Consider the following 21209-nt stretch of genomic DNA (forward strand, 5'->3'; position numbering starts at 1 on the left):
GAATGAACGTATGCAGTGTAGGTATAGAAATCCCCATATCTTCTGAGCGGGAATCTCTAATAATGGCAGACTGTTGAACAATTTGATGGTCTCCTATTTCTGTACCTTATGCAACACATCTGCAAGTAAACTGAAATATGTGGCATGGCCTCTTGCACACTCAGTTATGCGAATTTTTCATCCTAGAGCCAAATTAGCTGCCACTTTGTGTAGTTCTGTGTAATCGGTCGAAAAATGTCCATTCAGTATGCACTCTTTGATCTATGCTTAATTGCCAAGAATTCCAACATTTGGCAGGTAGGTGCATGCACAGACCAGCAACTGGTGCCTTTGTTAATTCGTTGGCTGAATATGGAGATTTTGTGAGTATCTGTCCACCCACAGGCAATCATCAATGGTGTAGCAAGAATCTCAGAAGCCCTTTCGCAAGCCAGGCGAATGGCTTTGGGTGTGGTGTCATCCTCGTATCTCTGAGCTCCGGTGCCACTGCACCTTCTGAACTAACAATAGCCTCGCTTCTCTTCTTTATTCTTGCAACATGGTAGAAAATAAACACAAAAAACTGGGGTGGACAATTTAAATTTTCCTATACCGAGACATGTTTCCTCTGCGCCATGATTTTCCAGGCTCCTCCCACTCCCCTCATGTGACTACAAAAGTCATGTGCAGAAACCAGTGCTTTGTAAGTGACAAATTTCCTTAAGTCAGAGGTCTTCCAACTGTGGTTGCCCCCACTGGGAGGCTGTGGCTGTGTTCCAAAGGGGACGCAGATGCCTCAGTAAGATCTTGTGAAAGAAAATATCCTAGAAGTGTAAATTTGTTAATTTAACGTGTTTCGAAGCTGTCTTCATTTACAAATAGCAGCTGAAGCACATGACGGGGACAAAGACATGATTCAAAAGACAATAATATTCTGGAACTATTTTGTGCTTTTTTTTACACCTGCGGGTAACGGCAGATAAAATAACGCATACCGTAAATGAAATCAGCTTCAAGATAATACTTACGAAAAATCAAATGGTTAACGCAATCACCGAAGATGTCTGTATCTGAGGCCAAAGAGTTACAGAAGTGAATATTGGTGGGCGCAGAAGGAACAAGCATTTACAATGCAATGGTTTTGCCTTTGTTAAAGTTAGAGCTATTGGCATTGCTCTTGACATTATTTTTATTTATGTTTTTTTAACATAAATGGCATTGTCATTTACAATAGCGAATTCAACCACTCATCTAACCCATCTGAACACCCAGCCACTGATCCACCCGCTCATCTATCTACGCATGCGCTTGCCAATCTCTTCATTCACCCACCCAGCTGCCCACTTGTCCATTCCGGTACCCACTCATCTATCAAAGCAGGCGCCCGCCAACCTCATCATACATCCGCTCCCTCGTCCCTCCCTCCAGCTGCCCACCTACTCATCCATCCACTCATCCTTCCACCTATTCATCCATCCACTCACACATCCATCCGCCCACTCATCAATCTGCTCATCCTTCCACCCGCTCATCCATCCTCTCACTCATCCATCTGCTCATCCTTCCACCCACCCATCCGCCCGCTCATCCTTCCACCTACTCATCCATCCACCTACTCATCCATCCACTCATCCTTCCACCTACTCATCCATCCATCCACCCACTCATCCATCCGCTCATCCTTCCACCTACTCATCCATCCGCTCACTCATCCATCCGCTCACTCATCCATCCGCTCACTCATCCATCCGCCCACTCATCCATCCGCCCACTCATCCATCCACCTACTCCTCCATCCGCTCATCCTTCCACCACCTCATCCATCCGCTCATCCTTCCACCTACTCATCCATCCACTCATCCTTCCACCTACTCATCCATCCGCTCACACATCCATCCGCCCACTCATCAATCTGCTCATCCTTCCACCCGCTCACCCATCCTCTCACTCATCCATCCGCTCATCCTTCCACCCACGCATCCATCCGCTCATCCTTCCACCTACTCATCCATCCACCCACTCATCCTTCCACCTACTCATCCATCCACCTACTCATCCTTCCACCCACTCATCCTTCCACCCACTCATCCTTCCACCCACTCATCCTTCCACCCTGGCGTGTGTCCCACGGGGTGGGGTTGGCTCCAGGGGGATGGAAGGCATGCATGCGCCGGGCCTTAAGATGCAGTGCAGAGAAAAAAAGATCTAGTCCTGAATCTAGAGCACCAACCATAGGCATTCCTGAACGTGGCTTCTTTAATGACGTCAGCAGGGTTTTGAGGCGCATTGTGACATCATTCCCCGCAGGCCCCTTTTAGATGAGGTTTATGACTGGGGGGGGGGAGGGAGAGAGGCGGCTGTAATATTCGAGGACTCAGCAGGGGTTGATCGCAGGGGTATGGGGGAGAGGGGAGGCATGCGCTTCTCAAGCCTGAAAGGGGAGATCCAGTGCAAAAAAAAAAGGAATAATTTCCAAGTCCAAAATCTCTAACAATACCCAACGATAGGCATTCCTGAATGTGGCTTTGTTTAATGACGTCAGCAGTTTTGTGATGCCCTGTGGCATCATTCCCTGGGGATGGCGCATTTAAAGGAGGCTTGTGTCCAGCGCTCATTGGGAGGTGGGTCCCAGAGCTTGTTTGAGACTGAGCTCGCGCCAACTGTCAGTGGGGCAATAGAGGGTATGGGGCTTGGACGGGGGCTTGAGGAAGTGTCTCAGGGCTGGGGACGAGGAGCATACACCCCACGCAGGGGCGAGTGCAGGGCACGGAGGGTGAAATGTGTTTCCTTGGACGCAGCCCTCTCAGGCTGACAGGGCAGAGTTTGTAAACTTTCTCCAGCGCAGAAGGAAGTGCCGGGAATGGTCAAAGTGTGCGCTCCGGTACTCACCCACGCGGCGCCATACTTCTCCCTCTTGGTGGGGATCCAGCGGGCTCCCATGCTGCCCCCCACCAGGGACGAGGCGCCCCCTCACACCAGCAGCGGGTCCCAATCCAGCCCTGCCACTCGCCGCAGCTCCGCCATGTTTGTGCAGCCAGAGGGGAAGGAGGAGAGAGGGGAGGGATTGGGGCTGGGAGGTGAGGCTAGCCTGGGAGGCTCTGGAGGAGGGAGGGAGGGGGAAAGCTACGCCGGGCTTTCCACAGGGTCAGGGAGGAGTGGAACTCTCAGATCACTGGAGCGCCAGTAGTGATCAGGCAGGGCTGCGCTAGTGATCAAGAACACGGCACTCGCTATTAGGGAGAGGGCAGCACTGTAGGAAATTGCACTACTGATTGTGGAAAGAGTTGCGCCGGTGACCGGTGAGAGAGCTCCGCACCGGGAAGGGAGCTGCTCAGCTGCACTAGTGATCAGGGAGAGGACAGGACTGGTGACACCATGCCTCCGGCCGGGAAACTGCCCTGGTGATCAAGGAAGGAGCTGCGTTACTAGTGATGGGAAGAGAGATTGTTACCCCCCGCCTTTGGAAGCAGGACGTGACGGCCCGGGCGCCGCGTGAGACAGGAGCAGGAAGGCGGGTGCCCTCAATCCCGGACCAGATTTGGGGGCGTTGACGAGAAGAGGCTTTCGGCTGACGTAGCCAAAAGCCAAAAATTCTCGGGAACGCCCCCGAATCTGGCTCGAGATTGACGGACAGAGCCCTCTCCCAATGGCTAGCCTCCATTTATGGAGCTAGCCAATGGGAGGAGGGGGCGTATACCCGACCCCACACACAAATCATAAGGTTTTTTGGCGAATGCGCACTACGTGCGCATCGCCAGTCAAAACCTAAAAAGGGACTTGGTTATATATGGATCTTTGAAGTCCAAGCCTGTAACAGAAAGCACTGTGAATGTCAATATGTAAATCATTATTTTAAAACTGTATTACACCCAGTATAAAATAAACTGCTGCAGAATGGTTTAGTCAGAGCCACTGGAATTATGCTGCAAGGGAGTGCCAAATTATGCAGCAGGATTGATGAAATTATGTAAGAGGAAATGGCAAGTGGAATAAAGTAGCAATTTTTTATAGTATTACTTCACCATTTTGTATTTTTTATACATAGTAATGCTGTTTGGGCAAATATTTTACCTCCTTAGTACCAGTTTAATAACCAAATACAGAAATAAGCAAATGAAAGGCGACCAGTTAACTTTTGTGAAGGGCTTTCATGTGTGGGAACAAGTCGTACATTTTCGTAACTTTTGATCTGTTGAGCTAGAATTTTTTTTTTTTTAGAATCTGCAGTTTATGCACCAGATGATGGGTTATGTGGCAAATGAGGCACATGCTTAATTATGGGAAAGCCACAAAATTGCATGATTCCAGTGGTTCTGGGTTTAGTGTATAAGATAACACAAGTACTTTCAAAGCATATATTTAGTAATAGGTAATTAGACTGTACCTAGTGAAGGTATTTGTATAAGTATCCATTAATAAGACACTTTCCACAACTCAACACTCTTATGTCACTTGTCATCATGAAACTTGCAGTGACTCCATTAATTAAGGCTAATAATGGGTCCCAAGCTGCCCTTACGTTTGGCGATTAACCAATTGCACCCATTTACATTTCTTTCAGGTAGCAGGCACCTTGTTCAGAAGGCCCATTTCTTCTTTACCTCTCTGTCCCACCATCTCAACACATGAGAGCCACACTCTGTTCCTTTTCAATTTCACCCAGAGGCACCACAACGGTCACATTTACCATTCAGGGTTGTTTGTTTATTTTTTTGTTTAACAAGAAGTAAGGAAACTGGTTTTGTGAAATGAAAAAGAAAAAAAAATAGGCACATCGGTCCCCGCAAATCCTGCCCACTTCGACATGCAGATGTCCTTTTAGGTAAGCTGAGGGGCTGCCCACAGGGAGAGCCCTGATCACCCAGATCCCTGGGCTTCAGAGTAATGTCCAGGAGAACGAGAAAAAGAGTGAGATACGTGGATAACATCAAAGACATGGCCCATAAGAGGGGTGCTATCTAGGGGAATAACTTTTCAATCTACAAATGGACAGACATATGAGCAACATATGGAGGCTATTTTTTTATGAAAGGACCAGCACTAACATTAATGTAGCGGGAGCAATGGCAACGGAACCCAAAGTGTGAAAGTGTGAGTGAGGCCCCTCATTATGACTGTCATTTCTAGCAAAAAGTGGAGTAGAGGCCCATTATCCTTTTTTTTTTTACAAAGTTTTATGTAGCGCAAACTTGACCTGACTTGCTACTATTAAAGTCCAGGTCACCCTTGTTGCACAGGGAGCAGGGCCCCAGCACCAGGGAATTGGAGGTTGGGGGGGGCGAGATATGGGGCTTTGTTCCCTTTTTTATTACACAAAGGGGCAGACAGCCTACTTCGAGCCTCAGGCCTAGGAGTAATAGTGATGTGTAGTGGGCAGAGGATGAAGTATGTTTTGTAGGGCAGTAGGTATAATTGATCCTGGAGGTGCAATGGTACTGAGGCCGAGTGGTGTGAGGGGCCAACTAAACCCCAATTATGGCTGTTTTACTATGCTTCCTTGTTTGCATTAGGCCCCAGTGCACACTTGCTGTGCCAGTATTTTTGGCCTCATACCAATGGACCAAGGGAGGTAAATATTGAAGTAGAGGAGACAGCTTAGCTTGGTCCTCAGAGAGATGACAGAATTGGTATGGCCCAATATCAGGGCCTATCTTTTTAACAAAGAGTAGAGGAGACTGCCTATTTTGCAAGGCAGTGGCCATCGTTAGTAATGCAGGTGAAGTGACACTAGATCCTGGGTCTTGCTAGCATTTGAGCTCAGGAAACTGTTGCTGAAAAAAGGGAACAGCAACCGGGCCTCATTTATTTCTGAAAGGGACAGATAGTCTGTTTCAGGATTGGCATGATGGCCTGGCATAGTGGTAAAGGAAGAGGCATAAAGGCAGCATGCTACTCAGGGCTGCAGCTATCAGCAGGTACAGTTGCATTGGGGCACAGTAGAATGAGGGGCTCACAACACCCTACATATGTGGGGCAGAGTTTTTTGGTCAGTTTTTGTGCGCCATATTTGCTCTTTTATACTGCTTTCATTGAGTGCAGAATTTGAGCTGCAAAAAAGTGCCCCTGAAATGATCCTATACTCCCAGCCCCTTGCTCTCAGCCGTACCACTCCTGCTCCCACAAGTCTTGCCATAAAGGTTTGGAGGAGAGCCGGACTTCATAATATTTTCCTTAGGGGGACTCGGAGCAGAAGAGTTTGGAGATCTCTGCCTGCAGTGAAGATTTTTGAGGCATTCAGAGGGTCAGATTGAAAGAGGCCTAGATGGGTCGTCATTATTGACTGTTAATCCATACGTATCATCATTTCATCTTTAACATTCCTGCTTTGTTTTTCAGGTACCCTTCGGAATTTCCTTCACGAGGTAAGAGACTTGTAAACTTTAAAAACCTAAACTGTGCTAGTTGGCGGTGGGGATAACTGGACTTTTGGAAGTTTGACTTCATCCCACAGGAGATATCTGAGTTGATGGGCTTGGTTGTTGAGGACTGATGTCTTCTTGCTGCGAGTGTTCAAAGATGCCTGTCCTATGTTCAGAAGCTGACAGGCAATGAGTACAACCCTTTGTACTATCTAGGCATCAGAACATCCATATGCATTTTTTATAGTCTGCTCATATCTTCGTCTAGTAACAGTTCCATGTTTCATAAATTTAGTTTAATCCCAAATTGCATGCATGTCAGGTTGTGCACCTGTTCTTCTGCCAGGCTCAATATTTTAACATGTTTATTTTCCTCTCATTTACTTCACGAATTGAGCTGTTGGTACGCTTACACTCTAAATGTAAAAAAAAATATTTTGAAGTCACGTCACTTTCATGCAAGCTGAGGGTGCAACTGAAAACATCTGAAAAACGTAATTTGAAGATACAGAAAAGTGAAATCTCAAAATCTTAACTTGTGAGGAGGATTTTGATCATTTGTTTTACCATAAAACTACTGATTTAAAAAAATCTATATTTTGGTTAGCAGGTTTCTGCCCATCTAAAAATGTACTTAATGTATATCTTACCCCTTTACCTCAATTAGCGGTATCCCTAGGTGCCAAAGTTATTTCATATGCTGATGACACCCAGCTACTGTTTTCATGTGGAAAGGGTGAAGAGCTATCTGGGGATCTGATTAAAATCTGTGTAACTGCAGTCTTTTATTGGATGGCAATACATCAACTTATGTGTAATGCTGAAAAGACAGAGCTTCTCTTTTTTGGCGACATCCCACTTAACAGCTGGCAGGCCTTCTGGCCTGAACATTCCGCTCCTCCAGGCACTCAGGATGGCACTGTGATGAACTTGAGGGTGAAATTTGATGTCCACCTGTCATTTAAATCACAAATAAAATCTTTGGTGGGTACATGCCTTCAGGGTTTTGCGTTCACTGAAAGTTCTTACATTTACTGTCTCCATCTGCCAAAAAAACTGTCATTTAGGCTCTCATTACATCAAGACTAGATCGTGCTAATGTACTTTACTTGGGCCTGCTGGAATATCTCCTAGAGAGATTGCAGGTGGTGCAGAAAGCAGCAGCTCGCTTTCTTCTGAAAGTGTCTGTGAGAGTACATATATCCCCACATGTGCAAGCCCTGCACTGGACTCCATTTAGGAAAATAATTGTGTTCAAGGTGCCGGTGCTGACACATGGGGCCCTATATCAATCTGGGACTGTACACCTCAGAGCCAGGTTGAGCTTCCATTCTCCTACCTGAAATCTGAGATCCTCAAAAAAATTATTGGCAGTGAACCTAAAATGTGAAAGACTAGAATGGGAGGTAGATCGTTGGCTTTTCTTGGTGCCATTTCTTGGAACAAGCTGCTGTTAGAATTGTACCCCGTCACCAATCAATCAGGCTTTAAAAAATGGCTGAACATTTGGCTTTTTGACCAGGTTTGAACGATGGTTATTTAACTTATGACCTTTGGCTACTGCACCGGGACACTCTGAGTAGCTGTGCACATTATAAGTCTAATTTCATTTATTCATTCAATCACAGTACTCCATGCATTATGATGGAAGACTGGAACGTGTTTGTCTACAAAACAAATCCTAGCTTTATTATAAAGACATGGAAATAATGTTTATAAAATGGGAAATTGCTCTTTGGCTGTTTTTAGCCTTCTTAAACTATTTTATGGCAAAACTTCCTTAAACATTGACCCATGTGTTTTGCTCATTTCCTACAGCCTTCTCTACACGAAATGCTGTGACTTTTATAGCAGCTCTTGCGCAACATGGTATTTAGGTGTGCTTCAATTTTTCATCTATAGAGAATGTTGGCACTCTAGTTCTTTGTTGTAACACCATATTGAAAGTACAGTACAACTCTGTAGAAGAAGCAACTGTTGTGGGAAGTGTATGTTTCATTAAACATTTATTTCCTACACCAGTTGAAAATTCTCTATAGTTAATCACAATTCTGAAAAGTGGTGTAGAGCCATGAATCTATATTTTATACTAATGGAGGCTAGTTTGACCGTAGAGCCTCCTTCTTTTGCGTGGACACCAACAAATAGTCATCAACTACAACACATTGCTAGAGCAAATTCAGGAGAAATAATGTAGTCCCCATATAACCACCTGTAAAGTTGCCCTTCATATCGTTTGTTACATTCAAGTAACTTAAAGTGCCTGATGTACAATGTCTGCATTATCCAAAGGGCAGCTTACTTTACATTTGTTATTGACTAGGGGGTTGAATAAGGCCTGTGGCTTTACCTCGGAACAATAACTACCTTGTGTTTCATCCCCTCCAAGATGATAATGCTTAAGTAGCATCCATTTAACAAGCCAACGCTCTCCATTGAAGGTTCAAGTGCCACTGATACGGATGTCACTTTTGCCCAGCTCAGTGGGAGATTTATTGAGCTCAGATTAATGTTGACATCTGAATCGACGTTTTCAACTGCATTCTGTGCTCATATCTCTGCGGCAGACACATGAACCCATTGTACAGTACTTACAGCCATCAAAGCTGCTTTTGTTGACACAGAAGAACTATGAAACACATGGAAAGAAGTAAGTGTGGGAGGTCATTATGAGAGCTCATGGGATGTGTAACTCTGCCTGTTCATCTTCCTTCTGCGTGTCTCATGGGGGTTGCTGTGATGCCTGTGGAATGCCATGGGAATTCCGGGGAGGCCCGGCATTCTCGTTGAGGCGGTTGACGAGGTTGCAGGCTGGGATCCCCGCTCCTGTTGAAGAGAGTCAATAAACGTACCTTTGTTTGACTTCGAGGTCTCGGTCGTCCCCCATTTCCACTTCAATTAGATACCTGTAACTTTAAGCTTCACGTGCCACCAGAACCTTTTGTAGCACTTAGACCTTCATTGCGTTTATAACTGCTTTGTGGTTTCGATCTTTCACTTAAACTAGCGGCTAGTAATGCCCCTCAACTGGCTCTCATCACAAAGAGCACCTCCGCAGTCCAAATGCTCCTCTCCAAGCATGAGAGATGGGAAGGATGTTCTCTGGAGATCTTTGACAGGCCAGGTACACTGAAGTCCTTTTGTAGCATACACGGCCGAGAGTCATTCAGTCCATGTGCAGTGCACCGTCTGTGGTTCTGCGCATGCTCTCGGGTCATAGAGCACTCTGTTGCACAGCCTCAACTCTACTGAGAGCAAACATCATCTTGTGACCTGTTCTGAACCTTAAATTAAATCAAATGGGAGTGCTTCATTTACCCAGGATCCCATTAAACACCTCTAATAATTAGCAGACTTCATTTCAAATGGGCTCCTCTCCATCGTTGATTTTGTGCCATTCATGGGCTTTCAGCCTATAGGAGAATACGATTTTAAAATTGTTAATCTGTGGTTTAAGACAAGGGAGGATGTATGACATCTACTGATTTCTGTAGATGTTGTGGTTCAGTGAGTGTTAGAAGTGGCCGAAACATAACAGGTGTAATCAAAATATAAAACAAGGATGCATCCATCTGCACCAGTAAAAGGCACACACCTTTTATCCCAAGAAGTGAGCCTGCTTGTGAAATCCTGGTGCTCATCATGGAAACGTATGTAGTTAATCTGCGGCCACCGATAGGTCCGCGAATCTAGCAAGTGTTGCTTGGCGTGATCTAGCTCGTGGTACTGCTGCTTTAAGAGATGCTAATGTGCCCATCTGGTGTCAATATTGTCTGAAGCCCCATCTCCGGAACGTGCTGTGACATCAGCACCGCTCCTCTGTAGCGCGCGCTACATCGGTCCTATGGCGGCCCACGGCTCACGAAGAGACACCGGGGCCGGTGTTGATGCTTCCGCCTTGGGTAGGGCGGCTAATATCCCTGCCCGCTACCCCATGCCCCTTAACGAGCAGCACCCTTGATCGTGCGCTGCAGTCTCCTCCGATCACCGTCTCGCGGTGGCAGTAAATGGCGGTATGCTGCCTTCCCGCGCAGCCGGTCGTGTCTGGCAGCATGGCGGAGCGCTGCGCACAAATTCCCAGCAGGACGGCATCCTCGCATTTTAATATCGGGCCCACTGCACACTGGCTGCCTCTAATTGCATCCAAACCTTTGTTTTCTTGCTCTGCTTGATGAAGCCAGCATCTGGCGCCATTCAGCGGAGTACAATGGACAGATGTGTGCGAAATGCAGGGAAAAGGCAAACAGCCGTGCCAAGAGCCGTGCAGATTAGGGTTTTATCTGCAAAAGAGATTTAAAACAATAACCATTTAAAAAAAACACCCCTAAGTGTACACATAGATTTATTTTAAACATAAGGTATTTGTATCGATCTCAGTCGCCGTTTTTACCATTACTCGCGTGGTGTCCTCGTCTAAGTCTGAAGTGGCGTATTGGTATTCTGTCATGAAATCAGCATTTCTATCTATAATTGTTAAAACAATTGACTATCCTATTTCTTAGCTTCGTCGGTGCCCTTTTCACCTTTGCCTGCACCATGTTTCGATTTTTTTGTTGTATGAATTTATTTTGTATGTTACTACATGTTTCGAAATGGGGAGTTTTCACCTTACTGCAGCATGTACCAAATGTCTCATGATTTAATTTTAAGTGTTATCTGGTGTTTCTGTTTTTGGACATCTTGACCTGGTGGCAAGAATGACTTTCAGGGTTGGTCATGGTGGCAGGTCCGATGTGGGCTCTAGAGTAGTGTGGAAGCTTCTAGAGATTTACTGGGTAATATTAAAATTCATGCCAAGTGAATTTGATGTTGTTTTTTTAAACTAGCAACTGCACTTGTAACAATTCTCATGAGAAAAGACAGCACAACATTACCAAAATGTGCTGTTAAGTTTAAAAACACTTGGCAGTTTCGAGGCAGCACTGCTACCTTTGAATCAACAATTAGGCTTACTCGAATCCACTTTGATTATTGGACTGAATCAAAAGGGAATTGCCTGTTTCCTAATTTATAGCATCTAAAATTAATAATATATATCCCGTTCTTGGAGAACACCTTTTTGTGGCCAGACGTTTGACACATTTGGAATTTCCCATCTCCTAAAATCATGAGCAGAAACATAAATGTAAGCACCACCTCAGTATTTATTATTTATAATAGAGTATGTGCATGTCCCTAGTGTAATTATTACACCGAAGGAGGAGTTTCGATTGATGTTCCCAAATGAAAGCAATTTTTATTTTCACTCGCAGGCAGACTTCAACGAGTGAAATAGACCCATAGACTACATTACTTGTTTATCGCCGTTTTGCACTATATTGACACAAACACTGTGCAAGTAATTCATTGTGTGTTTGTGTCTCACACTACATATGGGTTTGTGTGTTTCATAATAAATTAAGAAAGTCCACCCGAGGAAGCAACGAAAGAATAACATTTGTGTATTCATAAACAATAGTGCTGGATGTAATTGATCTGTGTCAATTCACAATGAAGTCATACACTGTTGCCTCAACTGGCCTTGCACTGGTACTAAATATCACACCAAGTATTTTTGTATAGGACTGGTTCTGACTCTCTAGCACCAGAGTGTTACAGGAATATTATACATTTCCATAGCGCTGGTGAACTCAGATAGTCCATATATGTATATTTTTCCTGTGTGCCCCACTTATAAAAATTAAAATGCTTATTCACCTCTTGCATAATTAGCGCAGTGTTCCCCTACAAGTCTATCTCATTCAATAAGAGCCACCTGTCCCCCTCACACTCTTGGTTCCCATGAATCCGAATTTCTTTATATTTGCATGCTTCCTTTTTTACTACCTTTGAAAATCATGACAACATTGAGCCTAGTGTTTTCTGCACTCTGTTATTCACCACGGATAGCACAGCGCTCGGAGACCCTGTTGTGTGGAGTTAGTGCTGTAGAAAATAATAAGTAAAACACAAGAACATTGTTCAAGATCATTTGTTTAATGATTGAATCTTTTGGTTAACTGAACGGAGTGATTTGCTGGAATTTAAAATATTTATGGCAGGTGTGGAAAACCTCTGGACCTTAGTCAAGGCAGTACTTTGGTGGTCACCTAAGCGCAGATACATGTATGTCAGACATACATATACGCATACATTGATGGTCCAATTAGATGAGGTGAGCTGAAAATACAATAGGTGATATGCAAAAAAACGATTTATTTAGGCCCAGATCTCTGTACTTGGGTGAATGTATGACTTTGTTCTGCATTCTGTCCATCAATTGTTCTTATTTGCATTTGTCACCCCGAGTGGGACGGTATGCCCTGGCTGATGAAGGCTGAAAGCCTGAAACCGGTCCGAGGATGCTTGTCACCAGTCCAGGGAGGACCTGGCCTGGCAGTTTGGGCTGGGCTGTTCCCATTGGGCGCAAGGTCAAGACTGATTTGCATATGGCTGGGTCCAAACTGGAATGGCATGGTGAGCAAAAAAACGATGGATTTAGGCCCAGATCTCTGTACTGAGGTGAATGTGTGACATTTTTCTGCATTCTGTCCATCAATTGTTCTATTTCAAAGTACAATAGGTTCATTCTTACAAAAGTACAATAGGTTCATTATTACAAAGTCAGTGGCACCTTTTACTTTCTCATTACCAAGGCACCTGCTGTGTTTTTGGTCCGAATGGACACTTTTGTTTTATATTTGGCACAACCCTGTGGCATGTTGAACAGTGTGTGCCAGGCTTCGCCTCAATTGGCTGTTTGAAGCTTCTTGTTGGGCAGCCTTACAGATGACAACTATTGCAACCACGCAGGAAAACCAAGCTACTGCTGAATATCTAGCCCTAAGAGCCCACACCTTGCTGCAAGGGGTTGATGTCTGTCACCACCATTTATTCTCTTTGTAAATATGGTCTGAAAGATCCATCAGCCTCTCTTCAAACATCTCTGATCCTCTTTGAATGGCCTCATCTGATCTCTTTCGACTAAATCCCCATTTATGTTATTGTTGTTTCACCATTGCGGCTATCTAGGCGCTCTGTAACAGGTGTGGGAGGGAAGTCCTGGGAGCTTACTCAGAAAGCCAGTTCTTTAGCTTCTTGCGAAAATCAAGAAGAGAGGAGGAGGCTCTGATGTGTTGTGGAAGCAGTAGCGGCTCCTCCATTACGGGGGGGGGGGGGAGCGCCGCCTCACTGCTTTCACTCAGTGTGAGAAACAGAAAATAAAATGGTATTTAAAAAAATACAATTTTATGTTCTGCTTCTCGCGCTGCTAGAAAGCAGGGGCATGCCTGGTTGGGGGCCGGTGGGCGGGAGGATATGTCTGATTAGGGGTAGGTGGGCGGGTCGGGGAGGAGTGGCCTGCACCACTCTGAGTGCCCTGCCTGCTTGGTCGGCCCTGGGGCTGACCAAAGCAGTCGTGCGCACTCAACATTTTCTCTATGTAGGCTGCATGCTGGCTACACAGAGAAAATGGCCTCCTAACAGGTGCCCTGCTGGGCGCTGTCTGGGACTCTGCACCAATCACAACGCTGCCATTGCAGCATTGTGATTTGCTGCAGGAGTGGAGGGAGCATGCCTGTTCCTGTTCAGGACTGGCCCAGGAGCAGCGGCGATGTGGAACCGGGACCAGGTAAGTTTCAGTTTTATTTATATTTTACGGCTCCCCTCCACCACCCAACCCCCTCCCCCCCTCCCCTCCTCAGCACATCTCTTCACCCCCCCTCTCCTCACCCATCTCCCCCCTCGCAACATCCCACTGCCCCCTCTCCCCACCCAATTTGTGCCACCCCTCTCCCCCCACACTACACCCCCTCTCCCCTGGCCCTTCCCCCGTGCGCCCCCCCTTCCCCGGGCGCCGCCCCTTCCCCCCGCGCTCCGCCCCTTCCCCCGCGCGCTGCCCCTTCCCCCTGCGCGCCGCCCCTTTCCCCCACACGACGCTCCTTCCCCCCCCACGCGACGCCCCTTCCCCCCCACGCGATGCCCCTTCCCCCCCCACGCGACGCCCCTTCTCCCCCGCGCGACGCCCCTTCTCCCCGGCGCGACGCCCCTTCTCCCCGCGCGACGCCCCCTTCTCCCCCGCGCGACGCCCCTTCCCCCCCGCGCGACGCCCCTTCCCCCCGCGCGACGCCCCTTCCCCCCCGCGCGACGCCCCTTCCCCCCGCGCGACGCCCCTTCCCCCCCGCGCGACGCCCCTTCCCCCCCCGCGCGACGCCCCTTCCCCCCCCGCGCGACGCCCCTTCCCCCCCCGCGCGACGCCCCTTCCCCCCCCCGCGCGACGCCCCTTCCCCCCCCGCGCGACGCCCCTTCCCCCCCCCGCGCGACGCCCCTTCCCCCCCCCGCGCGACGCCCCTTCCCCCCCCCCGCGCGACGCCCCTTCCCCACCCCCGCGACGCCCCTTCCCCACCCCGCGACGCCCCTTCCCCACCCCCGCGACGCCCCTTCCCCCCCCACGCGACGCCCCTTCCCCCCCCACGCGACGCCCCTTCCCCCCCCCACGCGACGCCCCTTCCCCCCCCCACGCGACGCCCCTTCCCCCCCCACGCGACGCCCCTTCCCCCCCACGCATTTGGGGCTAAACTTAGATCTGATTGGCAGTGGGGGAAACGCTATAGGTGTCACTGGGCAGCCACATACATTCCATTCCCAACACAATAGGTGCCATTGCTATGCAGCCAGGTACATCCCATTCCCAAAACAATTCGGTGGCCAGCTACATCCCATCTGGCGGAAGTCTCAGTGCAACTCAAAGCAGTAGGAAATTGGAAATATGAGGCTAACCTTCAGCCTGAGCGCAAGGGTGGAAACACAAAAGGTGCCACTGGGCACCCACATACATGCATTCCCAACACAGTAGGTTCCATTCTGTGGTTGCCCACATATCATCCTCTGCTAGAGGAAGTATTTTAGGGCGACTCAAAGCAATGGGAAATTTGTAGGTACGAGCAGGGCTTTAAGTGGGATGAAAAAACTGGAGGGTCTCTCAAAGGGGCTTGGTCAATGTAATTAAGGGCGTGGCTTAAAAACATAGTACGCTAAAAATCACTGCTTAGCATAGCGTGTATATATTTTACAGAACAGTGGTCCCTACTTATGAGCAGAATGAATTTCAAGCAGATAATCAAAACACCCTAATAAGTGTAGTGTTTAGTGTCCAGCCGGACAAAAAGCTTTTAATTAAGCGTAGTAATTCAGTAATACAAAAAAAATGTAAGAACAACACAGTAACAAGTGGCACAGCCATGACCCACAACATATAGACAAAACAACGAAGCAATGGCCAAAGGGCAAAGCTACAATAGGTCTGTGAACTTGTATTCAGTTTTTACAGACATGGATTTTCAGAAAACCAAAACTTTGCATTTTTACAATATTCCTGTATCATATTGCATAAGAGGTTTTTTCTAAAAGTCGACAACGTTTCGATGCCTTATTATATTATGGGCATCATCATCAGGACAAGGAAATAATCATTGTTGTCTTATTAATTATTATCACTAAGCCTTTCTGCATTACTTAACAAAGGATAATAGAACACATTGGAAAAATGAGGAAGGAAAAAAAAAAAAAAGAGAGAAAGAGAAAAACAATTCAGGCATTATGTTTAGGCATGTTAAAACAAGACTGATCTTCATCATGGTGTCTATATACAAATGTGGATCCTCCGTGAAGGTGAACTTGCCATGTAGTATGTGTTTCACTTAGTGCCTAAGCAGTCGATTGTGGCCTCGTAGTGAAAAGAGTAACATCGTGGGTACAGAGCCGCAAGGTGACCGAAACGGCTGTGAAAAGTGCCGTGAACGGTGGTTGAATCACGGCGATGTGGACCGATCGGTTTAAATGAGAAAACAACGTCGGGGTGATAGTCGGGCGAATTACTGAAAAATGACATGCGAGTGATAGCTGCAGACATGCTATTTTAAACAATGTACATCCATGCAAATTCAGTGACGAGCGAACAGAGTGAGCATTGGGAACGACAATGCAATTCCAAATAAATGCGGGCATGCACAAATGGCGGCGATGTTTAAAACCGGTGAATATATATGACGGCGCAATTCGGACAAAAGGTGCAGACATGCACGAAGGGAACAGAGTGAACATGGGGAACGATACAGCAATTCCAAATAATTGCGGGCATGCACAAATAGCGGCGGTTTTAATTCAGGATATTGACCTATATAAAGTTGAAATACTACGCCAACTCAGTAATACAGAGCATTATTGCAAACTTCCCCGTAATCCCACGCCAGAAATCCAGGATCTGATCACTAAAGTCACGACTGAAGGATTAGACCTTGGTTTTTTTTCGAAAAAAGAATTTGATTTCCTCAATACCAAATGCCCAAGGACTCCTGTAATCTATTGTCTACCTAAGATTCACAAAAATTCACAATCCCCCCCCAGGCAGACCTATAGTCTCTGGCTGTGGCTCCGTATTAGAGCCACTAACCCACTATATAGATTTTTTTATTAAACCTTTTGTACCTGAGACTAGATGCTACATCAAGGACAGCATGTCCGTGATCAACATGATCGAGGAATATCCATTTGATCCCACATCCAGCGTCATGTGTACGCTGGATGTGGAATCACTGTACACCAACATTCCACAATATGAATCACTCCGTGTGATAGAAAAAGTTTTAGAGACCAGAATGCGCCCACACAATGTACCATCTATTTTTATCCTTCAGTTACTTGAGATCTGCCTCACAAAAAACTTTTTTCTATTTGAGGGGCAATTCTATGGCCAAGTTAGGGGTACCTCTATGGGTGCAATTTTCGCTCCAAACCTGGCCATACTGTATATGGACCATTTGGAAACAAATAACATTCTAGATGCATCTAACCCCTTCCACAATGGCATAGCCTTGTGGAAGAGATATATAGATGACATCTTTCTATTATGGACAGAAACCTCAGAAAACCTACAACTGTTCCAACATTGGCTGAACAATACCAGTGGTGGTCTCAAATACACCATGTCCAGTAGTAATGAATCTATACCATTTCTGGACTTACTAATAAGATACTCAGATGGACGTCTGACCACCTCACTACATCGGAAACCCACAGAACGTAATAGCCTATTGGCATACAGTAGCCACCACCCGAGGGCCTTGCGGGACTCCCTCCCTTTTTCTCAGTTTCTGCGTATTAGACGCAATTGCTACTATAAACAAGACTATTTCTCTGAAGCTAAAAATCTAAGCATAAAACTGAGAAACAGAGGATATCCTCGTAAGTTGGTACGTCATTCTCTAAAGAGGGCTTGGTACTGCCCCAGAGAGGCCCTACTAGAACCAAAAGAGAAAAAAGAACAAGACAGATTGACTTGTGTTACCACCTTTTCACCCGCCTCTAATGCTGTAAGGAAAAGCATACTGAAACATTGGCCAGTTCTCAACGCAGGCCAACTCGCACTAGACCGCCCATTGTTTATTTATTTTTTATTTTATTTTATTTGAGATTTTTATTGCGCAACAATTACCCGTGGGTGTCTCGGCGCATGTGGTTAATCAGATAAGGACCAGATACACACCGGCTTACTGGTCGAATAGCCATGTTTTAAGGAGCTTACGGAAACCTACCAAGTTGGGGGCGGTTTTAATGATGAGAGGGATGGTGTTCCATAGCTTGGGTGTAGCTACCATGAAGCGCCTATCTCCCCAGGTCACTGTTTTAGTTCGAGGGACTGGGAGCATGCATGTATTTGCAGATCTGAGCTGTCTTTTTGGAGTGTACAGTTTAAAGGCCTCTCTCAGAAACCTGGGTCCTGTATTATGTATGGCTTTGTAGGCAATACATAATGCCTTAAATTTGATGCGGTTTTCCACTTTTAGCCAGTGAAGCTGTCGAATTGCTGTGGTTGTCGGATGGCGTCGGGGGATACCAAGCAGAATTCTGGCTGCCGCATTCTGTATAGACTGAAGTTTCATTAGGACTTGTTTTTGAGTATTCAGAAAGAGGGCATTCCCATAGTCCATCTTCGAGAATACCAGAGTTGTAATGAGGGTTTTCCCTGCTGATACTGGGAGATAGGGCATGAGTTTCCTTATTTTCTTCAGGACATAAAAGGCAGATGATACTACCTTGTTTACATGATGATTGAAAACCAGTTTACTGTCAAAGATGACTCCCAGGTTTCTGACCTTGGTAACTGGAACAGGCGGGGGACCCATCTGGCTGGGCCACCATATGGGTGACCATTCCGGGGATAGGCTGCCAAAGGTCATGACCTCGGTCTTATCTGAATTAAGTTTCAGACAATTTGTTGACATCCAAGCGCAAACGACCAGCATTGCTTCTTGAAATTTTGCTGCCACAACTGGACCATCTTTGTGCACTGCCAGGACTAGTTGGGTGTCGTCTGCGTAAGACGTCAGACGCAACCCATGAGTTTTTATTACCCTCGCTAAGTCCGCTACATAGATATTAAACAGCGTCGGACTTAGCGAGGAGCCCTGGGGGACCCCACATGGGATTGCGAAGACAGGAGAGTAAAAATTGCCCAACCTCACTGTCTGCGTGCGATTGTTCAAAAAAGATGAAATAAGGTCTCTTGCCACGTCGACAATCCCTAGGGCTGTGACACGGTCGATCAAGATTGCATGATCGACCGTGTCGAAGGCCGCGGACAGGTCCAAAAGTATAAGGACTGCTGCTCCTCCTTGGTCCATGTTTGCGTTTAAAAGGGCAAAAAACATTAAAGACCACCTAGTCAGAGCATCCCTACCCCAGCTACCCATGAAAACCACTCTTAATGTCTGATTAGGGGTAGGTGGGCGGGTCGGGGAGGAGTGGCCTGCACCACTCTGAGTGCCCTGCCTGCTTGGTCGGCCCTGGGGCTGACCAAAGCAGTCGTGCGCACTCAACATTTTCTCTATGTAGGCTGCATGCTGGCTACACAGAGAAAATGGCCTCCTAACAGGTGCCCTGCTGGGCGCTGTCTGGGACTCTGCACCAATCACAACGCTGCCATTGCAGCATTGTGATTTGCTGCAGGAGTGGAGGGAGCATGCCTGTTCCTGTTCAGGACTGGCCCAGGAGCAGCGGCGATGTGGAACCGGGACCAGGTAAGTTTCAGTTTTATTTATATTTTACGGCTCCCCTCCACCACCCAACCCCCTCCCCCCCTCCCCTCCTCAGCACATCTCTTCACCCCCCCTCTCCTCACCCATCTCCCCCCTCGCAACATCCCACTGCCCCCTCTCCCCACCCAATTTGTGCCACCCCTCTCCCCCCACACTACACCCCCTCTCCCCTGGCCCTTCCCCCCGTGCGCCCCCCCTTCCCCGGGCGCCGCCCCTTCCCCCCGCGCTCCGCCCCTTCCCCCCGCGCGCCGCCCCTTCCCCCGCGCGCTGCCCCTTCCCCCGCGCGCTGCCCCTTCCCCCCGCGCGCCGCCCCTTTCCCCCACACGACGCTCCTTCCCCCCCACACGACGCTCCTTCCCCCCCACGCGACGCCCCTTCCCCCCCACGCGACGCCCCTTCCCCCCCCACGCGACGCCCCTTCTCCCCGCGCGACGCACCTTCTCCCCGCGCGACGCCCCTTCTCCCCGCGCGACGCCCCTTCCCCCCCGCGCGACGCCCCTTCCCCCCCGCGCGACGCCCCTTCCCCCCCGCGCGACGCCCCTTCCCCCCCGCGCGACGCCCCTTCCCCCCCCGCGCGACGCCCCTTCCCCCCCCGCGCGACGCCCCTTCCCCCCCCGCGCGACGCCCCTTCCCCCCCCGCGCGACGCCCCTTCCCCCCCCGCGCGACGCCCCTTCCCCCCCCGCGCGACGCCCCTTCCCCCCCCGCGCGACGCCCCTTCCCCCCCGCGCGACGCCCCTTCCCCACCCCCGCGACGCCCCTTCCCCACCCCCGCGACGCCCCTTCCCCACCCCCGCGACGCCCCTTCCCCACCCCCGCGACGCCCCTTCCCCACCCCCGCGACGCCCCTTCCCCACCCCCGCGACGCCCCTTCCCCACCCCCGCGACGCCCCTTCCCCACCCCCGCGACGCCCCTTCCCCCCCCCCGCGACGCCCCTTCCCCCCCCACGCGACGCCCCTTCCCCCCCCCACGCGACGCCCCTTCCCCCCCCCACGCGACGCCCCTTCCCCCCCCCACGCGACGCCCCTTCCCCCCCCCACGCGACGCCCCTTCCCCCCCACGCGACGCCCCTTCCCCCCCACGCATTTGGGGCTAAACTTAGATCTGATTGGCAGTGGGGGAAACGCTATAGGTGTCACTGGGCAGCCACATACATTCCATTCCCAACACAATAGGTGCCATTGCTATGCAGCCAGGTACATCCCATTCCCAAAACAATTCGGTGGCCAGCTACATCCCATCTGGCGGAAGTCTCAGTGCAACTCAAAGCAGTAGGAAATTGGAAATATGAGGCTAACCTTCAGCCTGAGCGCAAGGGTGGAAACACAAAAGGTGCCACTGGGCACCCACATACATGCCATTCCCCACACAGTAGGTTCCATTCTGTGGTTGCCCACATATCATCCTCTGCTAGAGGAAGTATTTTAGGGCGACTCAAAGCAATGGGAAATTGTAGGTACGAGCAGGGCTTTAAGTGGGATGAAAAAACTGGAGGGTCTCTCAAAGGGGCTTGGTCAATGTAATTAAGGGCGTGGCTTAAAAACATAGTACGCTAAAAATCACTGCTTAGCATAGCGTGTATATATTTTACAGAACAGTGGTCCCTACTTATGAGCAGAATGAATTTCAAGCAGATAATCAAAACACCTAATAAGTGTAGTGTTTAGTGTCCAGCCGGACAAAAAGCTTTTAATTAAGCGTAGTAATTCAGTAATACAAAAAAATGTAAGAACAACACAGTAACAAGTGGGCACAGCCATGACCCACAACATATAAGACAAAACAACGGAAGCAATGGC

The 21209-nt window shown here is 48.4% G+C and overlaps 1 protein-coding gene across 1 annotated transcript in view; it reads left to right on the forward strand.

The window, feature by feature from the left end:
• The window catches only part of SKAP1 (src kinase associated phosphoprotein 1), a 1438262-nt gene that overhangs the window by 218724 nt on the left and 1198329 nt on the right, over positions 1 to 21209 (forward strand). Inside the window, exon 3 of the mRNA XM_086924266.1 lies at positions 6316 to 6341. Within this exon, the coding sequence (XP_086780392.1) occupies positions 6316 to 6341 (26 nt within the window). The remainder of the gene's footprint in view (positions 1 to 6315; positions 6342 to 21209) is intronic.

The sequence above is a fragment of the Lissotriton vulgaris genome, chromosome 5 (assembly GCF_964263255.1).
Source record: "Lissotriton vulgaris chromosome 5, aLisVul1.2, whole genome shotgun sequence".
NCBI lineage: Eukaryota > Metazoa > Chordata > Amphibia > Caudata > Salamandridae > Lissotriton > Lissotriton vulgaris.